Here is a 20,000-nt window from a genome sequence, read left to right on the forward strand (position 1 = left end):
GAGACCATCAGGTCATCATCAATATAAAGGATATTATCTAAACATTTCCTACAGAGACCATCAGGTCATCATCAATATAAAGGATATTTAAAAACATAATAATTAGCCTAGACTTACCAGAGTCTGTCTGTCTTTCCTTCAAATCAACACAACACAGGAAATCAAATATTTTCTGACGCTCTTGCAGAGGAAGTAGTCTATATGACAAACTTCAAAATCATTTTTATATTAATCTCAAATACACTACAAGTTTTAAATTCCCTACATTGCAGGAAAGTTCTCATGCAAAAGGTTATACAGTTCAGATCCTGTACAGAGTTTGTCTTTGGTTTCGGGAAGGCTGAAAGATAACATTGAAATCCCCCCAAGTATTGCAAACAGGATGTTAACTTAGTCACAAGGTTGGGCTAACTACAGTAGTGTTGCAAAATCCTTTACACCCCACTCTTCCCCATCAGTCTTAAGAACAAAACATGTGGTTTAATGTAGATACATTTAGATACAACAGAAACAACATGTGGTATTCTCAACTTCTCTTTTAACAGAACAGAGACATTTCAGAGAAAAGGCTGGTGGTAAGTGTTATAGGAGGACGGGTTCATTTTTATGGCTGAAATGGAATAAATAAATGAATTCCATTTATTCCATTCCAGTCTTTACACTGAGCCTGTCCTCATATTGCTCCTCCACCAGCCTCCTCTGGTTTGTATGTGAAAGTATGCAGGTATTCAAGTTGTTGTGGAGACAAATTATATTTAAACAAAATAGTTTTAAAAGGTACAAATGCAGCCGTAAAAATAAAATAAAATCAGATGTGAAAATGGTGCATTTCTAAGTTTTGTAGAAAAAATATGAAGTTAAAAAGTTCTACCTGATGACATCATCAAAAGTTGAATCATTTTAAAAGCAGTGATTTTTCAAACCCAATTAGATTGTCAGTGGTGTGGGGAGCAATAAAATGCCCTCTACTGGGCTAGAAACTCATTGCAGGTTTTGAAAATCACCGTTTTTAAAGAGTTTTCTTCTCATTTTATTTAACTACAGATCATAGAAATGTGAAAGGTGCTTTTTTCAGAAATATAGATACTGTTTTGGTGCTGGAGAGGATGAATATGAGGTTGAAAAGTGCAGGATTTGCCTTTTAACACTAGAATCAGTCCTGCTCCCTGACTTTTAACACTAGAATCAATCCTGCTCCCTGACTTTTAACACTAGAATCAATCCTGCTCCCTGACTTTTAACACTAGAATCAGACCTGCTCCCTGACTTTTAACACTAGAATCAGACCTGCTCCCTGACTTTTAACACTAGAATCAGTCCTGCTCCCTGACTTTTAACACTAGAATCAGACCTGCCTTTTAACACTAGAATCAGTCCTGCTCCCTGACTTTTAACACTAGAATCAGACCTGCTCCCTGACTTTTAACACTAGAATCAGTCCTGCTCCCTGACTTTTAACACTAGAATCAGACCTGCTCCCTGACTTTTAACACTAGAATCAGACCTGCTCCCTGACTTTTAACACTAGAATCAGACCTGCTCCCTGACTTTTAACACTAGAATCAGTCCTGCTCCCTGACTTTTAACACTAGAATCAGTCCTGCTCCCTGACTTTTAACACTAGAATCAGACCTGATCCCTGACTTTTAACACTAGAATCAGACCTGCTCCCTGACTTTTAACACTAGAATCAGACCTGCTCCCTGACTTTTAACACTAGAATCAGACCTGCTCCCTGACTTTTAACACTAGAATCAGTCCTGCTCCCTGACTTTTAACACTAGAATCAGACCTGCTCCCTGTCTTTTAACACTAGAATCAGTCCTGCTCCTCCTAAATGTTTGTATTTTACACTGCTCATTTGTCCGAATTTTGAAATCAAGAACAGAAAAGAGCCTTTTGACCAGTTTTTTCCCACCTACTACCTGCCCACCAAGACAATGTGCTGTTGGACCTTGGTACCCAGCCAGCCACTAATGAGTCTCCCTTTCCTCACTGAATAAATGGGCCGTAATTGTGCACCTTATATGATAATATAAGTTTTATTTAACTAGGCAAATCAGTTAAGAACAAATTCTTATTTTCAATGACGGCCTAGGAACAGTGGGTTAACTGCCTTGTTCAGGGGCAGAACGACAGATTTTTACCTTCTCAGCTCAGGGATTCAATCCAGCAACCTTTCAAGTACTGGCTCAACACTCTAACCACTAGGCTACCTGCCGCCTCTACACTCTAACCACTAGGCTACCTGCCGCCCTTCCACTCTAACCACTAGGCTACCTGCCGCCCCTCCACTCTAACCACTAGACTACCTGCCACCTCTACACTCTAACCACTAGGCTACCTGCCGTCCCTCCACTCTAACCACTAGGCTACCTGCCACCTCTACACTCTAACCACTAGGCTACCTGCCGCCCCTCCACTCTAACCACTAGGCTACCTGCCGCCTCTACACTCTAACCACTAGGCTACCTGCCGCCCCTCCACTCTAACCACTAGACTACCTGCCACCTCTACACTCTAACCACTAGGCTACCTGCCGTCCCTCCACTCTAACCACTAGGCTACCTGCCGCCTCTACACTCTAACCACTAGGCTACCTGCCGCCCTCCACTCTAACCACTAGGCTACCTGGCGCCCCTCCACTCTAACCACTAGGCTACCTGCCGCCTCTACACTCTAACCACTAGGCTACCTGCCGCCTCTACACTCTAACCACTAGGCTACCTGCCGTCCCTCCACTCTAACCACTAGGCTACCTGCCGCCCCTCCACTCTAACCACTAGGCTACCTGCCGCCACTCCACTCTAACCACTAGGCTACCTGCCGCCTCTACACTCTAACCACTAGGTTACCTGCCGCCTCTACACTCTAACCACTAGGCTACCTGCCATCCCTCCACTCTAACCACTAGGCTACCTGCCGCCTCTACACTCTAACCACTAGGCTACCTGCCTCCTCTACACTCTAACCACTAGGCTACCTGCCGCCCCTCCACTCTAACCACTAGGCTACCTGCCGCCCCTCCACTCTAACCACTAGGCTACCTGCCGTCCCTCCACTCTAACCACTAGACTACCTGCCACCTCTACACTCTAACCACTAGGCTACCTGCCGTCCCTCCACTCTAACCACTAGGCTACCTGCCGCCTCTACACTCTAACCACTAGGCTACCTGCCGCCCCTCCACTCTAACCACTAGGCTACCTGCCGCCCCTCCACTCTAACCACTAGGCTACCTGCCGCCTCTACACTCTAACCACTAGGCTACCTGCCGCCCTCCACTCTAACCACTAGGCTACCTGCCGCCCCTCCACTCTAACCACTAGGCTACCTGCCGCCGCTCCACTCTAACCACTAGGCTACCTGCCGCCTCTACACTCTAACCACTAGGCTACCTGCCGCCTCTACACTCTAACCACTAGGCTACCTGCCGCCCCTCCACTCTAACCACTAGGCTACCTGCCGCCCCTCCACTCTAACCACTAGGCTACCTGCCGCCCCTCCACTCTAACCACTAGGCTACCTGCCGCCCCTACACTCTAACCACTAGGCTACCTGCCGCCTCTACACTCTAACCGCAGGCTACCTGCCGTCCCTCCACTCTAACCACTAGGCTACCTGCTGCCCCTCCACTCTAACCACTAGGCTACCTGCCGCCTCTACACTCTAACCACTAGGCTACCTGCCGCCTCTACACTCTAACCACTAGACTACCTGCCTCCTCTACACTCTAACCACTAGGCTACCTGCCGCCCCTCCACTCTAACCACTAGGCTACCTGCCGCCCCTCCACTCTAACCACTAGGCTACCTGCCGTCCCTCCACTCTAACCACTAGACTACCTGCCACCTCTACACTCTAACCACTAGGCTACCTGCCGTCCCTCCACTCTAACCACTAGGCTACCTGCCGCCTCTACACTCTAACCACTAGGCTACCTGCCGCCCCTCCACTCTAACCACTAGGCTACCTGCCGCCCCTCCACTCTAACCACTAGGCTACCTGCCGCCTCTACACTCTAACCACTAGGCTACCTGCCGCCTCTACACTCTAACCACTAGGCTACCTGCCGCCCTCCACTCTAACCACTAGGCTACCTGCCGCCCCTCCACTCTAACCACTAGGCTACCTGCCGCCGCTCCACTCTAACCACTAGGCTACCTGCCGCCTCTACACTCTAACCACTAGGCTACCTGCCGCCTCTACACTCTAACCACTAGGCTACCTGCCGCCCTCCACTCTAACCACTAGGCTACCTGCCGCCCCTCCACTCTAACCACTAGGCTACCTGCCGCCCCTCCACTCTAACCACTAGGCTACCTGCCGCCCCTACACTCTAACCACTAGGCTACCTGCCGCCTCTACACTCTAACCGCAGGCTACCTGCCGTCCCTCCACTCTAACCACTAGGCTACCTGCTGCCCCTCCACTCTAACCACTAGGCTACCTGCCGCCTCTACACTCTAACCACTAGACTACCTGCCACCCCTCCACTCTAACCACTAGGCTACCTGCCGCCTCTACACTCTAACCACTAGGCTACCTGCCTCCTCTACACTCTAACCACTAGGCTACCTGCCGCCCCTCCACTCTAACCACTAGGCTACCTGCTGCCCCTCCACTCTAACCACTAGGCTACCTGCCGTCCCTCCACTCTAACCACTAGACTACCTGCCACCTCTACACTCTAACCACTAGGCTACCTGCCGCCTCTACACTCTAACCACTAGGCTACCTGCCGCCCCTCCACTCTAACCACTAGGCTACCTGCCGCCCCTCCACTCTAACCACTAGGCTACCTGCCGCCTCTACACTCTAACCACTAGGCTACCTGCCGCCTCTACACTCTAACCACTAGGCTACCTGCCGCCCCTCCACTCTAACCACTAGGCTACCTGCCGCCCTCCACTCTAACCACTAGGCTACCTGCCGCCCCTCCACTCTAACCACTAGGCTACCTGCCGCCCCTCCACTCTAACCACTAGACTACCTGCCGCCCCTACACTCTAACCACTAGGCTACCTGCCGCCTCTACACTCTAACCGCTAGGCTACCTGCCGTCCCTCCACTCTAACCACTAGGCTACCTGCCGCCCTCCACTCTAACCACTAGGCTACCTGCCGCCTCTACACTCTAACCACTAGACTACCTGCCACCCCTCCACTCTAACCACTAGGCTACCTGCCGCCTCTACACTCTAACCACTAGGCTACCTGCCTCCTCTACACTCTAACCACTAGGCTACCTGCCGCCCCTCCACTCTAACCACTAGGCTACCTGCCGCCCCTCCACTCTAACCACTAGGCTACCTGCCGCCCTCCAATCTAACCACAAGGCTACCTGCCGCCTCTACACTCTAACCACTAGGCTACCTGCCGCCACTACACTCTAACCACTAGGCTACCTGCCGCCCCTCCACTCTAACCACTAGGCTACCTGCCGCCCCTCCACTCTAACCACTAGGCTACCTGCCACCCCTCCACTCTAACCACTAGGCTACCTGCCTCCCCCCTCTAACCACTAGGCTACCTGCCACCCCTCCCCTCTAACCACTAGGCTACCTGCCGTCCCTCCACTCTAACCACTAGGCTACCTGCCGCCTCTACACTCTAACCACTAGGCTACCTGCCGCCTCTACACTCTAACCACTAGGCTACCTGCCGCCCCTCCACTCTAACCACTAGGCTACCTGCCGCCCCCAAATGAGGCCTAACTGAATGATAAGAAGGATGAAGGGGTTGATTTAATGTAGAAAGACAATAGTGTAATGATGAGTTTGTGTTATGCCTATTTATCAGCAGCAAATCATTTGACCACACCCCTTGTGGGTTAATAATATTCTCTTTTATGTTTTACTTTCCACAAATCAACTGTTGTGGGTCTGTTTTATTGACTGTAACTCTAACACTAATCACATGTATTGTAAGGAAATGAACACATGCTATGAGTTACAGTAGGCCTTTAGAGTGATGTAAAACATGTCCTGGACTCTGTCCAAGTTGATGAGCGGGAAACAAACAATAGCAGTCAACCTTCACAGCCGGCCCATCGACACTACTCCTAAACTGTACCAAAACTAATTTCACACATGATAAGAGTTATCCTGATCAGCTGGCCCATCGACACTACTCCTAAACTGTACCAAAACTAATTTCACACATGATAAGAGTTATCCTGATCAGCTTGCCCATCGACACTACTCCTAAACTATAGCACAACTAATTTCACACATGATAAGAGTTATCCTGATCAGCTGGCCCATCGATACTACTCCTAAACTATACCACAACTAATTTCACACATGATAAGAGTTATCCTGATCAGCTGGCCCATCGACACTACTCCTAACCTATACCAAAACTAATTTCACACATGATAAGAGTTATCCTGATCAGCTGGCCCATCGACACTACTCCTAAACTATACCACAACTAATTTCACACATGATAAGAGTTATCCTGATCAGCTGGCCCATCGACACTACTCCTAAACTGTACCAAAACTAATTTCACACATGATAAGAGTTATCCTGATCAGCTTGCCCATCGACACTACTCCTAAACTATAGCACAACTAATTTCACACATGATAAGAGTTATCCTGATCAGCTGGCCCATCGATACTACTCCTAAACTATACCACAACTAATTTCACACATGATAAGAGTTATCCTGATCAGCTGGCCCATCGACACTACTCCTAAACTGTACCAAAACTAATTTCACACATGATAAGAGTTATCCTGATCAGCTGGCCCATCGACACTACTCCTAAACTATACCAAAACTAATTTCACACATGATAAGAGTTATCCTGATCAGCTGGCCCATCGACACTACTCCTAAACTATACCACAACTAATTTCACACATGATAAGAGTTATCCTGATCAGCTGGCCCATCGACACTACTCCTAAACTGTACCAAAACTAATTTCACACATGATAAGAGTTATCCTGATCAGCTTGCCCATCGACACTACTCCTAAACTATACCACAACTAATTTCACACATGATAAGAGTTATCCTGATCAGCTGGCCCATCGACACTACTCCTAAACTGTACCAAAACTAATTTCACACATGATAAGAGTTATCCTGATCAGCTGGCCCATCGACACTACTCCTAAACTATACCAAAACTAATTTCACACATGATAAGAGTTATCCTGATCAGCTGGCCCATCGACACTACTCCTAAACTGTACCAAAACTAATTTCACACATGATAAGAGTTATCCTGATCAGCTGGCCCATCGACACTACTCCTAAACTATACCAAAACTAATTTCACACATGATAAGAGTTATCCTGATCAGCTGGCCCATCGACACTACTCCTAAACTATACCAAAACTAATTTCACACATGATAAGAGTTATCCTGATCAGCTGGCCCATCGACACTACTCCTAAACTGTACCAAAACTAATTTCACACATGATAAGAGTTATCCTGATCAGCTGGCCCATCGACACTACTCCTAAACTATACCAAAACTAATTTCACACATGATAAGAGTTATCCTGATCAGCTGGCCCATCGACACTACTCCTAAACTGTACCAAAACTAATTTCACACATGATAAGAGTTATCCTGATCAGCTGGCCCATCGACACTACTCCTAAACTATACTAAAACTAATTTCACACATGATAAGAGTTATCCTGATCAGCTGGCCCATCGACACTACTCCTAAACTGTACCAAAACTAATTTCACACATGATAAGAGTTATCCTGATCAGCTGACCCATCGACACTACTCCTAAACTATACCAAAACTAATTTCACACATGATAAGAGTTATCCTGATCAGCTGGCCCATCGACACTACTCCTAAACTATACCACAACTAATTTCACACATGATAAGAGTTATCCTGATCAGCTGGCCCATCGACACTACTCCTAAACTATACCAAAACTAATTTCACACATGAAAATAGTTAGCCTGTAGACAAGGTTACGTTTACAATAATCTGATGAGTGACAATATCAGGCCTATCAGTTGTCATATTGAACATGAAGAGATGTGAGCATCTTGTAATTGACAGATGCAGTGAAAGGAGCATCTCTTTATCAAATCCTCCTTCAGAGTCACATGCAGGTAAAACATTGTGATTTCTATATAGTACTGTATCTGAAAGAGCAGATTCTGCAGGTAAACATTGTGATTTCTATATAATACTGTATCTGAAAGAGCAGATTCTGCAGGTTAAACATTGTGTTTCTATATAGTACTGTATCTGAAAGAGCAGATTCTGCAGGTAAAACATTGTGATTTCTATATAGTACTGTATCTGAAAGAGCAGATTCTGCAGGTTAAACATTGTGTTTCTATATAGTACTGTATCTGAGAGAGCAGATTCTGCAGGTTAAACATTGTGTTTCTATATAGTACTGTATCTGAGAGAGCAGATTCTGCAGGTTAAACATTGTGTTTCTATATAGTACTGTATCTGAAAGAGCAGATTCTGCAGGTAAAACATTGTGATTTCTATATAGTACTGTATCTGAAAGAGCAGATTCTGCAGGTAAAACATTGTGATTTCTATATAATACTGTATCTGAAAGAGCAGATTCTGCAGGTAAAACATTGTGATTTCTATATAGTACTGTATCTGAAAGAGCAGATTCTGCAGGTAAAACATTGTGATTTCTATATAGTACTGTATCTGAAAGAGCAGATTCTGCAGGTTAAACATTGTGATTTCTATATAGTACTGTATAGAAACTGATCGTGGTGCATATGACTTCAGTTCTGGTTAGCTGCAGATGTCCAAACCAACTTGCTCAAGGTCTTTCCATGTCTGGGGAAAGATGAAACCAGGCCAGCGGGTGACTGTCTGAGACTGTCTGAGACTGTGGTTTTGAGTCACGTGGAGCCTTACATGGGCAAAGGCAGAATTGTGACCATGGACAGCTTCTTCACATCAATTCCCTGTCAGACAAGTTGATTGCAAAGAAGACTAGCCTGCTATGAACAGTGAACACACAAAGTTGACTAGCCTAGCCAGGTCATTATAGTATATACAGTATCTCTACCATATACAGACACCAACTACTATCCCCTTCTATTATGTTACTTTCACATTAGATGGCAAGACTCTGTAAATGGTACTAATACGGTACTTGCCGCTGGACTGTTGCAGTGTTCTACAATGTGCTCGACATGGCTGCTATCAACACGTGTTGTACAAGCAATGCCTTGTCAAGACAGTCAGCAGGAGAGATTTCATGATGGATCTGGCATGTGAGCTTTGTGAGAACCACATGAACGCAGAGAAAGAAGCTACAGTCACCAAGCAGGCAGCAGGTCCTGCTCTCACTTTTCCCCCAGGCACCACATCTCCCTCGGGGGAGAAAAGAAGACACAATGTCAAGTCGGCAGGTGCCCACCGAACAAGGCCAATGAAAACCGATTAGATTTGTTTGTGGACGCGAAGCATAAAGAGAAGATGGGATTGATTCACGTGTAAAGGCGCGGTACAGTGTCTGATACAATCAACAAATTATTGTTTTAATATCTTGTCATCAATATATTTCCACAAATATGTATTTATGAAATTCATCTTTTACAATTGTTCACTGGTGCTTTTGATTAGGAATACAGCAAATCGTTTCACCAGCGGACCTGGCTGGTTTTATTATTATTATAGATTTTTTTGTTTCTAATTTGTCAAAAGAAACTGTAAATTGACTTTATTACTTACTATAACTCCATTACTAATCGAATCTACAAATACAGTTGATCAAATGGATTACACTGTAGTGTTTTATTGTCAGGGAAATAGGCTGTAGGACAATTTTATTTTCTACTTTGTAGAATTAACAATTGTTATTTTATTTATATATTTCCACTCATATTTCTTCATGTAATTTATCCTTTACAATAGTTTATACACTATGTATCAAGTGTTTATTTAACAAACCATGTTTTCACACCTTGCACCTTGCTGGTTGATATGCATCTGATGCTTATGCTAATGTGGACGCCTGGCAACTTTCTCTAGCGGGGACGTATATGCTGATAGACCAGGTGGTTCTAGTGTTAAGGACTGGTAGATGGGTGTTCTGATGGGCTGATAGACCAGGTGGTTCTAGTGTTAAGGACTGGTAGATGGGTGTTCTGATAGGCTGATAGACCAGTTGGTTCTAGTGTTAAGGACTGGTAGATGGGTGTTCTGATAGGCTGAAAGACCAGGTGGTTCTAGTGTTAATTAATGACTGGTAGATGGGTGTTCTGATAGGCTGATAGACCAGGTGGTTCTAGTGATAAGGACTGGTAGATGGGTGTTCTGATAGGCTGATAGACCAGGTGGTTCTAGTGTTAAGGACTGGTAGATGGGTGTTCTGATAGGCTGATAGACCAGGTGGTTCTAGTGATAAGGACTGGTAGATGGGTGTTCTGATAGGCTGATAGACCAGGTGGTTCTAGTGATAAGGACTGGTAGATGGGTGTTCTGATAGGCTGATAGTCCAGGTGGTTCTAGTGTTAAGGACTGGTAGATGGGTGTTCTGATAGGCTGATAGACCAGGTGGTTCTAGTGTTAATTAATGACTGGTAGATGGGTGTTCTGATAGGCTGATAGACCAGGTGGTTCTAGTGTTAATTAATGACTGGTAGATGGGTGTTCTGATAGGCTGATAGACCAGGTGGTTCTAGTGTTAAGGACTGGTAGATGGGTGTTTTGATAGGCTGATAGACCAGGTGGATCTAGTGTTAAGGACTGGTAGATGGGTGTTTTGATAGGCTGATAGACCAGGTGGTTCTAGTGTTAAGGACTGGTAGATGGGTGTTCTGATAGGCTGATAGACCAGGTGGTTCTAGTGTTAAGGACTGGTAGATGGGTGTTCTGATAGGCTGAAAGACCAGGTGGTTCTAGTGTTAAGGACTGGTAGATGGGTGTTCTGATAGGCTGATAGACCAGGTGGTTCTAGTGATAAGGACTGGTAGATGGGTGTTCTGATATGCTGAAAGACCAGGTGGTTCTAGTGTTAATTAATGACTGGTAGATGGGTGTTCTAATAGGCTGATAGACCAGGTGGTTCTAGTGTTAAGGACTGGTAGATGGGTGTTCTGATAGACCAGGTGGTTCTAGTGTTAAGGACTGGTAGATGGGTGTTCTGATAGGCTGATAGACCAGGTGGTTCTAGTGTTAATTAATGACTGGTAGATGGGTGTTCTGATAGGCTGAAAGACCAGGTGGTTCTAGTGTTAAGGACTGGTAGTTGGTGTTCTGATAGGCTGATAGACCAGGTGGTTCTAGTGTTAATGACTGGTAGACGGGTGTTCTGATAGGCTGATAGACCAAGTGGTTCTAGTGTTAATGACTGGTAGATGGGTGTTCTGATAGGCTGATAGACCAGGTGGTTCTAGTGTTAAGGACTGGTAGATGGGTGTTCTGATAGGCTGATAGACCAGGTGGTTCTAGTGTTAAGGACTGGTAGATGGGTGTTCTGATAGGCTGAAAGACCAGGTGGTTCTAGTGTTAAGGACTGGTAGATGGGTGTTCTGATAGGCTGATAGTCCAGGTGGTTCTAGTGTTAAGGACTGGTAGATGGGTGTTGACCATTCACTCATGCTGACCGGCTCCAGTACTTTGTTCTTGACTAAAGCCTCCAAGTCAGCCTAGACTTTTGGTCAGATAGGATAAGCTACAGGTCCTGCTTTCAGAACCTTTGGTTTGCTGTCTGGCTTAATGCCAAGCTTCCCTGTGATGTCGTTCATACAACCCTGCTGTCCATTAAATCCATCTGTTTCTTTAAGATGGCAGGTAGGTCTGTGTTTCCACGTGTCATTGTCTGCACTGATGGCCAGTCCAGTGTGATTTTCTCCAACTATGAACATCCCAGTAGTGACACATAGTCTCCTTTCAGGAGGTAGAGTGGCAGCTTTCAGTTTGTCTGTATACCTGAACTGTGACATCAGTGATGTCTCTCAAGGTGACAGATTCACCTGTGTAAGTCTTTAACACGAGGTGCGCTGGTTGAAGTGATTTCCTGGTCTGATGAGTCACTCACCTCAGTGTTCTCTTACTCAACAGTGTGAACATGTTTCTTGTTTCCCGTTTTGCATTTTCTGTTCTCTTTTTGTTTGTAGAGGATTTGTCAAGTGTGTATTTTTTTACCACAGGCTGGACAATCCATGTCCTTACACCAGCATGTAGAATCCTGACATCCCTTTATACCACAGGCTGGACAATCCATGTCCTTACACCAGCATGTAGAATCCTGACATCCCTTTATACCACAGGCTGGACAATCCATGTCCTTACACCAGCATGTAGAATCCTGACATCCCTTTATACCACAGGCTGGACAATCCATGTCCTTACACCAGCATGTAGAATCCTAACATCCCTTTATACCACAGGCTGGACAATCCATGTCCTTACACCAGCATGTAGAATCCTGACATCCCTTTATACCACAGGCTGGACAATCCATGTCCTTACACCAGCATGTAGAATCCTGACATCCCTTTATACCACAGGCTGGACAATCCATGTCCTTACACCAGCATGTAGAATCCTGACATCCCTTTATACCACAGGCTGGACAATCCATGTCCTTACACCAGCATGTAGAATCCTGACACCCCTTTATACCACAGGCTGGACAATCCATGTCCTTACACCAGCATGTAGAATCCTGACATCCCTTTATACCACAGGCTGGACAATCCATGTCCTTACACCAGCATGTAGAATCCTGACATCCCTTTATACCACAGGCTGGGCAATCCATGTCCTTACACCAGCATGTAGAATCCTGACATCCCTTTATACCACAGGCTGGACAATCCATGTCCTTACACCAGCATGTAGAATCCTGACATCCCTTTATACCACAGGCTGGACAATCCATGTCCTTACACCAGCATGTAGAATCCTGACATCCCTTTATACCACAGGCTGGACAATCCATGTCCTTACACCAGCATGTAGAATCCTGACATCCCTTTATACCACAGGCTGGGCAATCCATGTCCTTACACCAGCATGTAGAATCCTGACATCCCTTTATACCACAGGCTGGACAATCCATGTCCTTACACCAGCATGTAGAATCCTGACATCCCTTTATACCACAGGCTGGACAATCCATGTCCTTACACCAGCATGTAGAATCCTGACATCCCTTTATACCACAGGCTGGACAATCCATGTCCTTACACCAGCATGTAGAATCCTGACATCCCTTTATACCACAGGCTGGACAATCCATGTCCTTACACCAGCATGTAGAATCCTGACATCCCTTTATACCACAGGCTGGACAATCCATGTCCTTACACCAGCATGTAGAATCCTGACATCCCTTTATACCACAGGCTGGACAATCCATGTCCTTACACCAGCATGTAGAATCCTGACATCCCTTTATACCACAGGCTGGACAATCCATGTCCTTACACCAGCATGTAGAATCCTGACATCCCTTTATACCACAGGCTGGGCAATCCATGTCCTTACACCAGCATGTAGAATCCTGACATCCCTTTATACCACAGGCTGGACAATCCATGTCCTTACACCAGCATGTAGAATCCTGACATCCCTTTATACCACAGGCTGGACAATCCATGTCCTTACACCAGCATGTAGAATCCTGACATCCCTTTATACCACAGGCTGGACAATCCATGTCCTTACACCAGCATGTAGAATCCTGACATCCCTTTATACCACAGGCTGGACAATCCATGTCCTTACACCAGCATGTAGAATCCTGACATCCCTTTATACCACAGGCTGGACAATCCATGTCCTTACACCAGCATGTAGAATCCTGACATCCCTTTATACCACAGGCTGGGCAATCCATGTCCTTACACCAGCATGTAGAAGAAGCCTGATTTCCCACCTTGCCACAGTGGAAGCATGTGACTTGATTTTCCCGTCTCTGATTTTCAGTTGAAACTCTGAGCACTTTTCCTTTTTTTGTGATCAACTTTTTTATTTATTATAAAGGAACACAGACAAGAACAAAAAGCAGCAGGAATGGCTATACAGCTAGAGACACAATACTGTTAATATATATATCAGAACTAATAGCAGCAGGAATGGTTATACAGCTAGAGACACAATACTGTTAATATATATATCAGAACTAATAGCAGCAGGAATGGTTATACAGCTAGAGACACAATACTGTTAATATATATATCAGAACAAATAGCAGCAGGAATGGTTATACAGCTAGAGACACAATACTGTTAATATATATATCAGAACTAATAGCAGCAGGAATGGTTATACAGCTAGAGACACAATACTGTTCAAATATATATTAGAATAAATAGCAGCAGGAATGGCTATACAGCTAGAGACACAATACTGTTAATATATATATCAGAACTAATAGCAGCAGGAATGGTTATACAGCTAGAGACACAATACTGTTAATATATATATCAGAACTAATAGCAGCAGGAATGGTTATACAGCTAGAGACACAATACTGTTAAAATATATATCAGAACAAATAGCAGCAGGAATGGTTATACAGCTAGACACAATACTGTTAATATATATATCAGAACTAATAGCAGCAGGAATGGTTATACAGCTAGAGACACAATACTGTTAATATATATATAAGTATAATATGTAAACCAGGTATTGCAGGTAAAAACAATTATAATTAACCACATATACAATCACTCACCTGAGCTGCATCAACCCCTCCTGGGACCACCCCAACCCACCCTCCATCCCCTCCTGGGACCACCCCAACCCACCCTCCATCCTCTCCTGGGACCACCCCAACCCACCCTCCAACCCCTCCTGGTACCACCCCAACCCACCCTCCAACCCCTCCTGGGACCACCCCAACCCACCCTCCATCCCCTCCTGGGACCACCCCAACCCACCCTCCTACACCTCCTGGGACCAACCCAACCCACCCTCCAACACCTCCTGGGACAGATTTTGACTCATATTGACTGATAAGACTGAGCTATTTAAAAACACTTTTTCAACATTTCAAGATAGCAGTTAGTTCAGTTTGATCTTATTAAAGACAGCTGTATCATTTTTTTATTCATTTTGACATATTGTTTGGGACCACTTTTTTTGCTCTGTTTGAAGGCTGTCAGCTTCTTCTCAGGAAGAGAATCCCTTAGCCTTTCGACTAATTTTGGGTTAGTTCGACTCATTTTGGGTTAGTTCTCTCAAGAAGAACTAACCCATCTCAACATGACAGAAAGTAAGACAGGAGAACCTATTTCAACATGACGGAGAGTAAGACAGGAGAACCTATTTCAACATGACGGAGAGTAAGTCAGGAGTCCCTGACCTTATCTTCTCTCAAGAAGATGTCTGGTAGGCCCATTTAAATACCTTTTTTGGACATTTCAAGAGCCGTCCGCCAGTCCGGAGCCGCCAGAGCCGCCCGCCAGTCCAGAGCCGCCCGCCAGTCCGGAGCTGCCCGCCAGTCCAGAGCCGCCCGCCAGTCCAGAGCCGCCAGAGCCGCCCGCCAGTCCAGAGCCACCTAAGTGGGCGAAGCCTAGGGTGGAGCGGAGTCCACGTCCCGAACCTAAGCCACCTCCAGTATAGGTGGGTTGGGGAGGGGGGGTGTAGCACTAGTGCCGTCGTTGACGGCAGCCACCCTCCCTTCCCTCCCTTTTTTGTTTAGGGGGTATTTGGGTTTTGTTTTTTGTTCTTGTTTTGGGGGGGATTTTGGTTTTTCTTTTTAGGTGCATTCTGGGGTCTGCACCTTTAGGGGTACTGTCACGTCCTGACCAGCAGAGGGAGTAATTGTATTATATTTGGTCAGGACGTGGCAGAGGGGTATTTGTTTCATATGGTTCGGGTTGTGTGTGTTATTTAAGGGGTGTTTGATTTATGTAGTCTGGGGTTTAAGTTTTGTTCTAGTGTTGGTGTCACGTCCTGACCAGCAGATGGAGCTATTGTTTTAGTTTTGGGGTCAGGACGTGGCAGTTTTGTGTATGAGAATGTTTGTATTGTTGATTGGGACTTCCAATTGAAGGCAGGTGTGTTGAGTTGCCGTTGATTGGAAGTCCTATATAGGTGTGTGGTTTTTCTTTGGGGTTGTGGGTGGTTGTTCTTGCACTGCGTTTTTGTATGCCTGTAAGACTGTCCCTGTTGTGTTTATTGTTTTTTCAGCGGATGCTTTACTCGTTTTTTTTTTAAATTAAAATATGAGCATCCATATTCCCGCTGCGCCTTGGTCCTCCTTTCAACAGCACGAAGGATTTTGTGACAGAACCACCCACCAAAGGACCAAGCAGCAGAAGAGGAGGAAGCCACTGGAGAAAAAAATGGAGGAATGGACCTGGCAGGACGAAAGACAATTCTGGGAGGACAAGTTAAGGGAGCTAAGGGAACCTGAGAGGCAGCCCCAAGATTTTTTTTTGGGGGGCACACGAGTAGTTTGGCCAGGCCAGGGAAGAGCCGTAAGCCAGCTACCCGTGACTACAGGGAGGTGCGTATGAGGTGGAGGGCGCCATGTTACGCTGAGGTACGCACCATCTCGCCTATACGGACGCACAGCCCAGTCCGCCCGGTACCAGCGCCCGCAGGTGCCAGGGCAAGGTGAGCATCGAGCGGAAGGGGTGAAGCCAACCCTGCACTCAAGACCACCAGTGCGCCCTTTCGGTCCGGTGTTTCCCGCTAGACGCACTAGCATGGAGGTGCGTGTCTCCAGGCTGGCACGTCCAGTACCAGCCCCACGCATCAGGAGTCTAGTGCGTCAGCCCAGTCTCGCCAGGCGTAAGTCGCCAGAGCTGCCCGCAAGTCAACAGTCACCAGAGCTGCCCGCCAGTCAACAGTCACCAGAGCTGCCCGCCAGTCAACAGTCACCAGAGCTGCCCGCAAGTCAACAGTCACCAGAGCTGCCCGCCAGTCAACAGTCGCCAGAGCTGCCCGCCAGTCAACAGTCGCCAGAGCTGCCCGCCAGTCGTACGTCGCCAGAGCTGCCCGCCAGTCGTACGTCGCCAGAGCTGCCCGCCAGTCGTACGTCGCCAGAGCTGCCCGCCAGTCGTACGTCACCAGAGCTGCCCGCCAGTCGTACGTCACCAGAGCTGCCCGCCAGTCAGGAGTCACCAGAGCTGCCCGCTAGTCAGGAGCCGCCAGAGCCGCCCGCTAGTCAGAAGCTGCCAGAGCCGACTGCCCGGTTCTGCCAGAGTGGCCCGACTGCCCGGTTCTGCCAGAGTGGCCCGACTGCCCGGTTCTGCCAGAGTGGCCAGACTGCCCGGTTCTGCCAGAGTGGCCCGACTGCCCGGTTCTGCCAGAGGTGTCCGCCTGCCCGGATCTGTCAGGGTGCCCTGCCTGCCCTCCGGCCCAGCCCGAGTGGCCCTCCTGTCCTCCGGCCCAGCCCGAGTGGCCCTCCTGTCCTCCGGCCCAGCCCGACTGGCCCTCCTGCCCCCCGGCCCAGCCCGAGTGGCCCTCCTGCCCCCGGCCCAGCCCGAGTGGCCCTCCTGCCCTCCGGCCCAGCCCGAGTGGCCCTCCTGCCCTCCGGCCCAGCCCGAGTGGCCCTCCTGTCCTCCGGCCCAGCCCGAGTGGCCCTCCTGTCCTCCGGCCCAGCCCGAGTGGTCCTCCTGTCCTCCGGCCCAGCCCGAGTGGCCCGCATGTCTTCCGACCCAGCCCGAGTGGTCGGTCTGCCAGGGTCAGCCCGAGTGGCCCGTCTGCAGCTATCGGGCGCCACCAAAGTGGGCGACGCCGAAGGTGGAGCGAGGTCCACGTCCTGCACCTGAGCCACCTCCAGGATAGGTGGGTTGGGGAGGGAGGGTGTAGCACAGTGCCGTCGGTGACAGCAGCCACCCCCCTTCCCTCCCTTATTGTTTAGGGGTTATTGTTTATGGGTTTTTTGTTGGTGTTTTCTGTTGGTAGGTGCATTCCGGGGTCTGCACCTTTAGGGGGGTACTGTCACGTCCTGACCAGCAGATGGAGCTATTGTTTTAGTTTTGGGGTCAGGACGTGGCAGTTTTGTGTATGAGAATGTTTGTATTGTTGATTGGGACTTCCAATTGAAGGCAGGTGTGTTGAGTTGCCTTTGATTGGAAGTCCTATATAGGTGTGTGTGTTTTTCTTTGGGGTTGTGGGTGGTTGTTCTTGCACTGCGTTTTTTGTATGCCTGTAAGACTGTCCCTGTTGTGTTTATTGTTTTTTCAGTGGATGCTTTACTCCTTTTTTAAAAATTAAAATATGAGCATCCATATTCCCGCTGCGCCTTGGTCCTCCTTTCAACAGCACGATGGATTTTGTGACAGTTGGTTTTCTATGGTTTATCTAGTTGTTCTGTTTCTTTGTTAGTCTGTGTGGCTCCCGATCAGGAACAGCTGTATGTCGTTGTTCCTGATTGGGAGTCATATATTAGGAGTGTGTTTTCACCTGGGGTTTGTGGGTTGTTGATTTTGTTCTAATTAAATAGAAAAATGAGCATATATATCTCGTCTGCGTTTTGGTCATCCACGACAGCCGTTACAACATGAGACAGGGAGAAGCAATGTAAAATCAATAATGAAATTGTTTTCACAATTAACATGCTTTTTCTTGTTTCAAGTATGTTTTATTATGAAAAGTACAATATAACCATATATACTTGTACAACTATGGAGCGTATGTCCACATATAATTGTACAATTTGTTTTTCCAACATAAAAGACAAGAAATGATCACATTGGTATTTTAACAGTGTTATTGTAAGAGTTTAAATGTTTAAACAGAGGATACATCTAAAACAGGATAAAACAAGTGCAGTATGTTGTGAGAATGTTACTTTAACGTCGACTCATAACGTCACACTATAACTTCATGGGAGTCTTGTGGAAAGACTGCATGTTGTTTTGGGTGGATTGAGTGGCGTCTACAAGCCTGTCACGTGTGAGTGTCCAGTTATTATTTCAGGGACACTGAGGATTCATCATAAACCCAAAACCCTGGATAGAGGGGCTCAGTGAATGTGGAGGTGAATGTGATCAGGTGGGTCAGTGTGTCAGAGGAGGCTCTATAGAAGGACAGAGTGCCGGCTGACCAGTCCAGATACACTCCTACTCTGTGGGAGCTGGAGGAGGGGACGTCTATGGTAGTGGAGTTATTATTATACCAGCTGGAGGAGGGGACGTCTATGGTAGTGGAGTTATTATTATGCCTGGCAATGTAACTGTAGTCAGAGCAGAACAGACTCCAGGACTTGTCATTCCATCCAAGCCAACAGTCCTCACCCCTTCCTCTCCTGCTGATTCCTTTATATGTCACTCCTATATCAACCTCTCTCCCACTCCACTCTACCTCCCAGTAACAGCGCCCAGTCAGACCCTCTCTACACAGCACCTGTCTGCAGTCCTCAAATCTCTCTGGGTGATCAGGATACGGCTGCTCCTCTCTCATACATGTCACCTTTCTGTTCTCCTCAGACAGAGAGAGGAGTCTGTCTACTGTGTTTAGGTCCAGTGTGAGATCACAGACATCTGATGGATGAAACCAGACACAATATTAGAAATCATCATCATTCACATTAGAATGTTAACTCACTTTTCACTAATTCATTTAATGTAGATGTTTCTAGGTATCAAAAGGAGAAGTTAAGGTAACTTGAGACTTGTTGAATGATCACATGTTATACTGTATGGTAATATAATACACACTTATTCACATTAATTACACACACACACACACACACACACACACACACACACACACACAGCAACTCTTTGTAAACGTTGGTGTCCCTGATTTGTGCTTCTGTAGAACTACAGATGATATTTAATATGACCAAGTCAGTAATGATGGTGGTCTTTGACTTAACTTGAATTAAGACTTATTCTTAGTCATATTCTTCACAGCAGTCAACACTCACATTTTCTAAGTCCAGGTTTCATTCTGTTCTCTCCACCATGTTCCACACTGTAGCGGTAAGCAGAAGAACAGACAGTCATTGAGGGATACACCTGAACACACACTCACACACACACACACACACACACACACACACACACACACACACACACACACACACACACACACACACA

General features: G+C 46.7%; 1 protein-coding gene across 1 annotated transcript; it reads right to left on the reverse strand.

Annotated features, from left to right (window-relative positions):
* Positions 1-18,620: 18,620 nt before the first annotated feature.
* Positions 18,621-19,856, reverse strand: LOC123741784 (stonustoxin subunit beta). The gene is made up of 2 exons (XM_045715993.1): positions 19,829-19,856; positions 18,621-19,439 (listed from the first exon to the last, which is right to left on the reverse strand). The coding sequence occupies exons 1-2, from the start codon at positions 19,848-19,850 to the stop codon at positions 18,868-18,870; spliced, it is 594 nt and encodes a 197-aa protein (XP_045571949.1). The 5' UTR covers positions 19,851-19,856; the 3' UTR covers positions 18,621-18,867.
* Positions 19,857-20,000: the final 144 nt, after the last annotated feature.

The sequence above is a fragment of the Salmo salar genome, chromosome ssa03 (assembly GCF_905237065.1).
Source record: "Salmo salar chromosome ssa03, Ssal_v3.1, whole genome shotgun sequence".
Classification (NCBI taxonomy): Eukaryota; Metazoa; Chordata; class Actinopteri; order Salmoniformes; family Salmonidae; genus Salmo; species Salmo salar.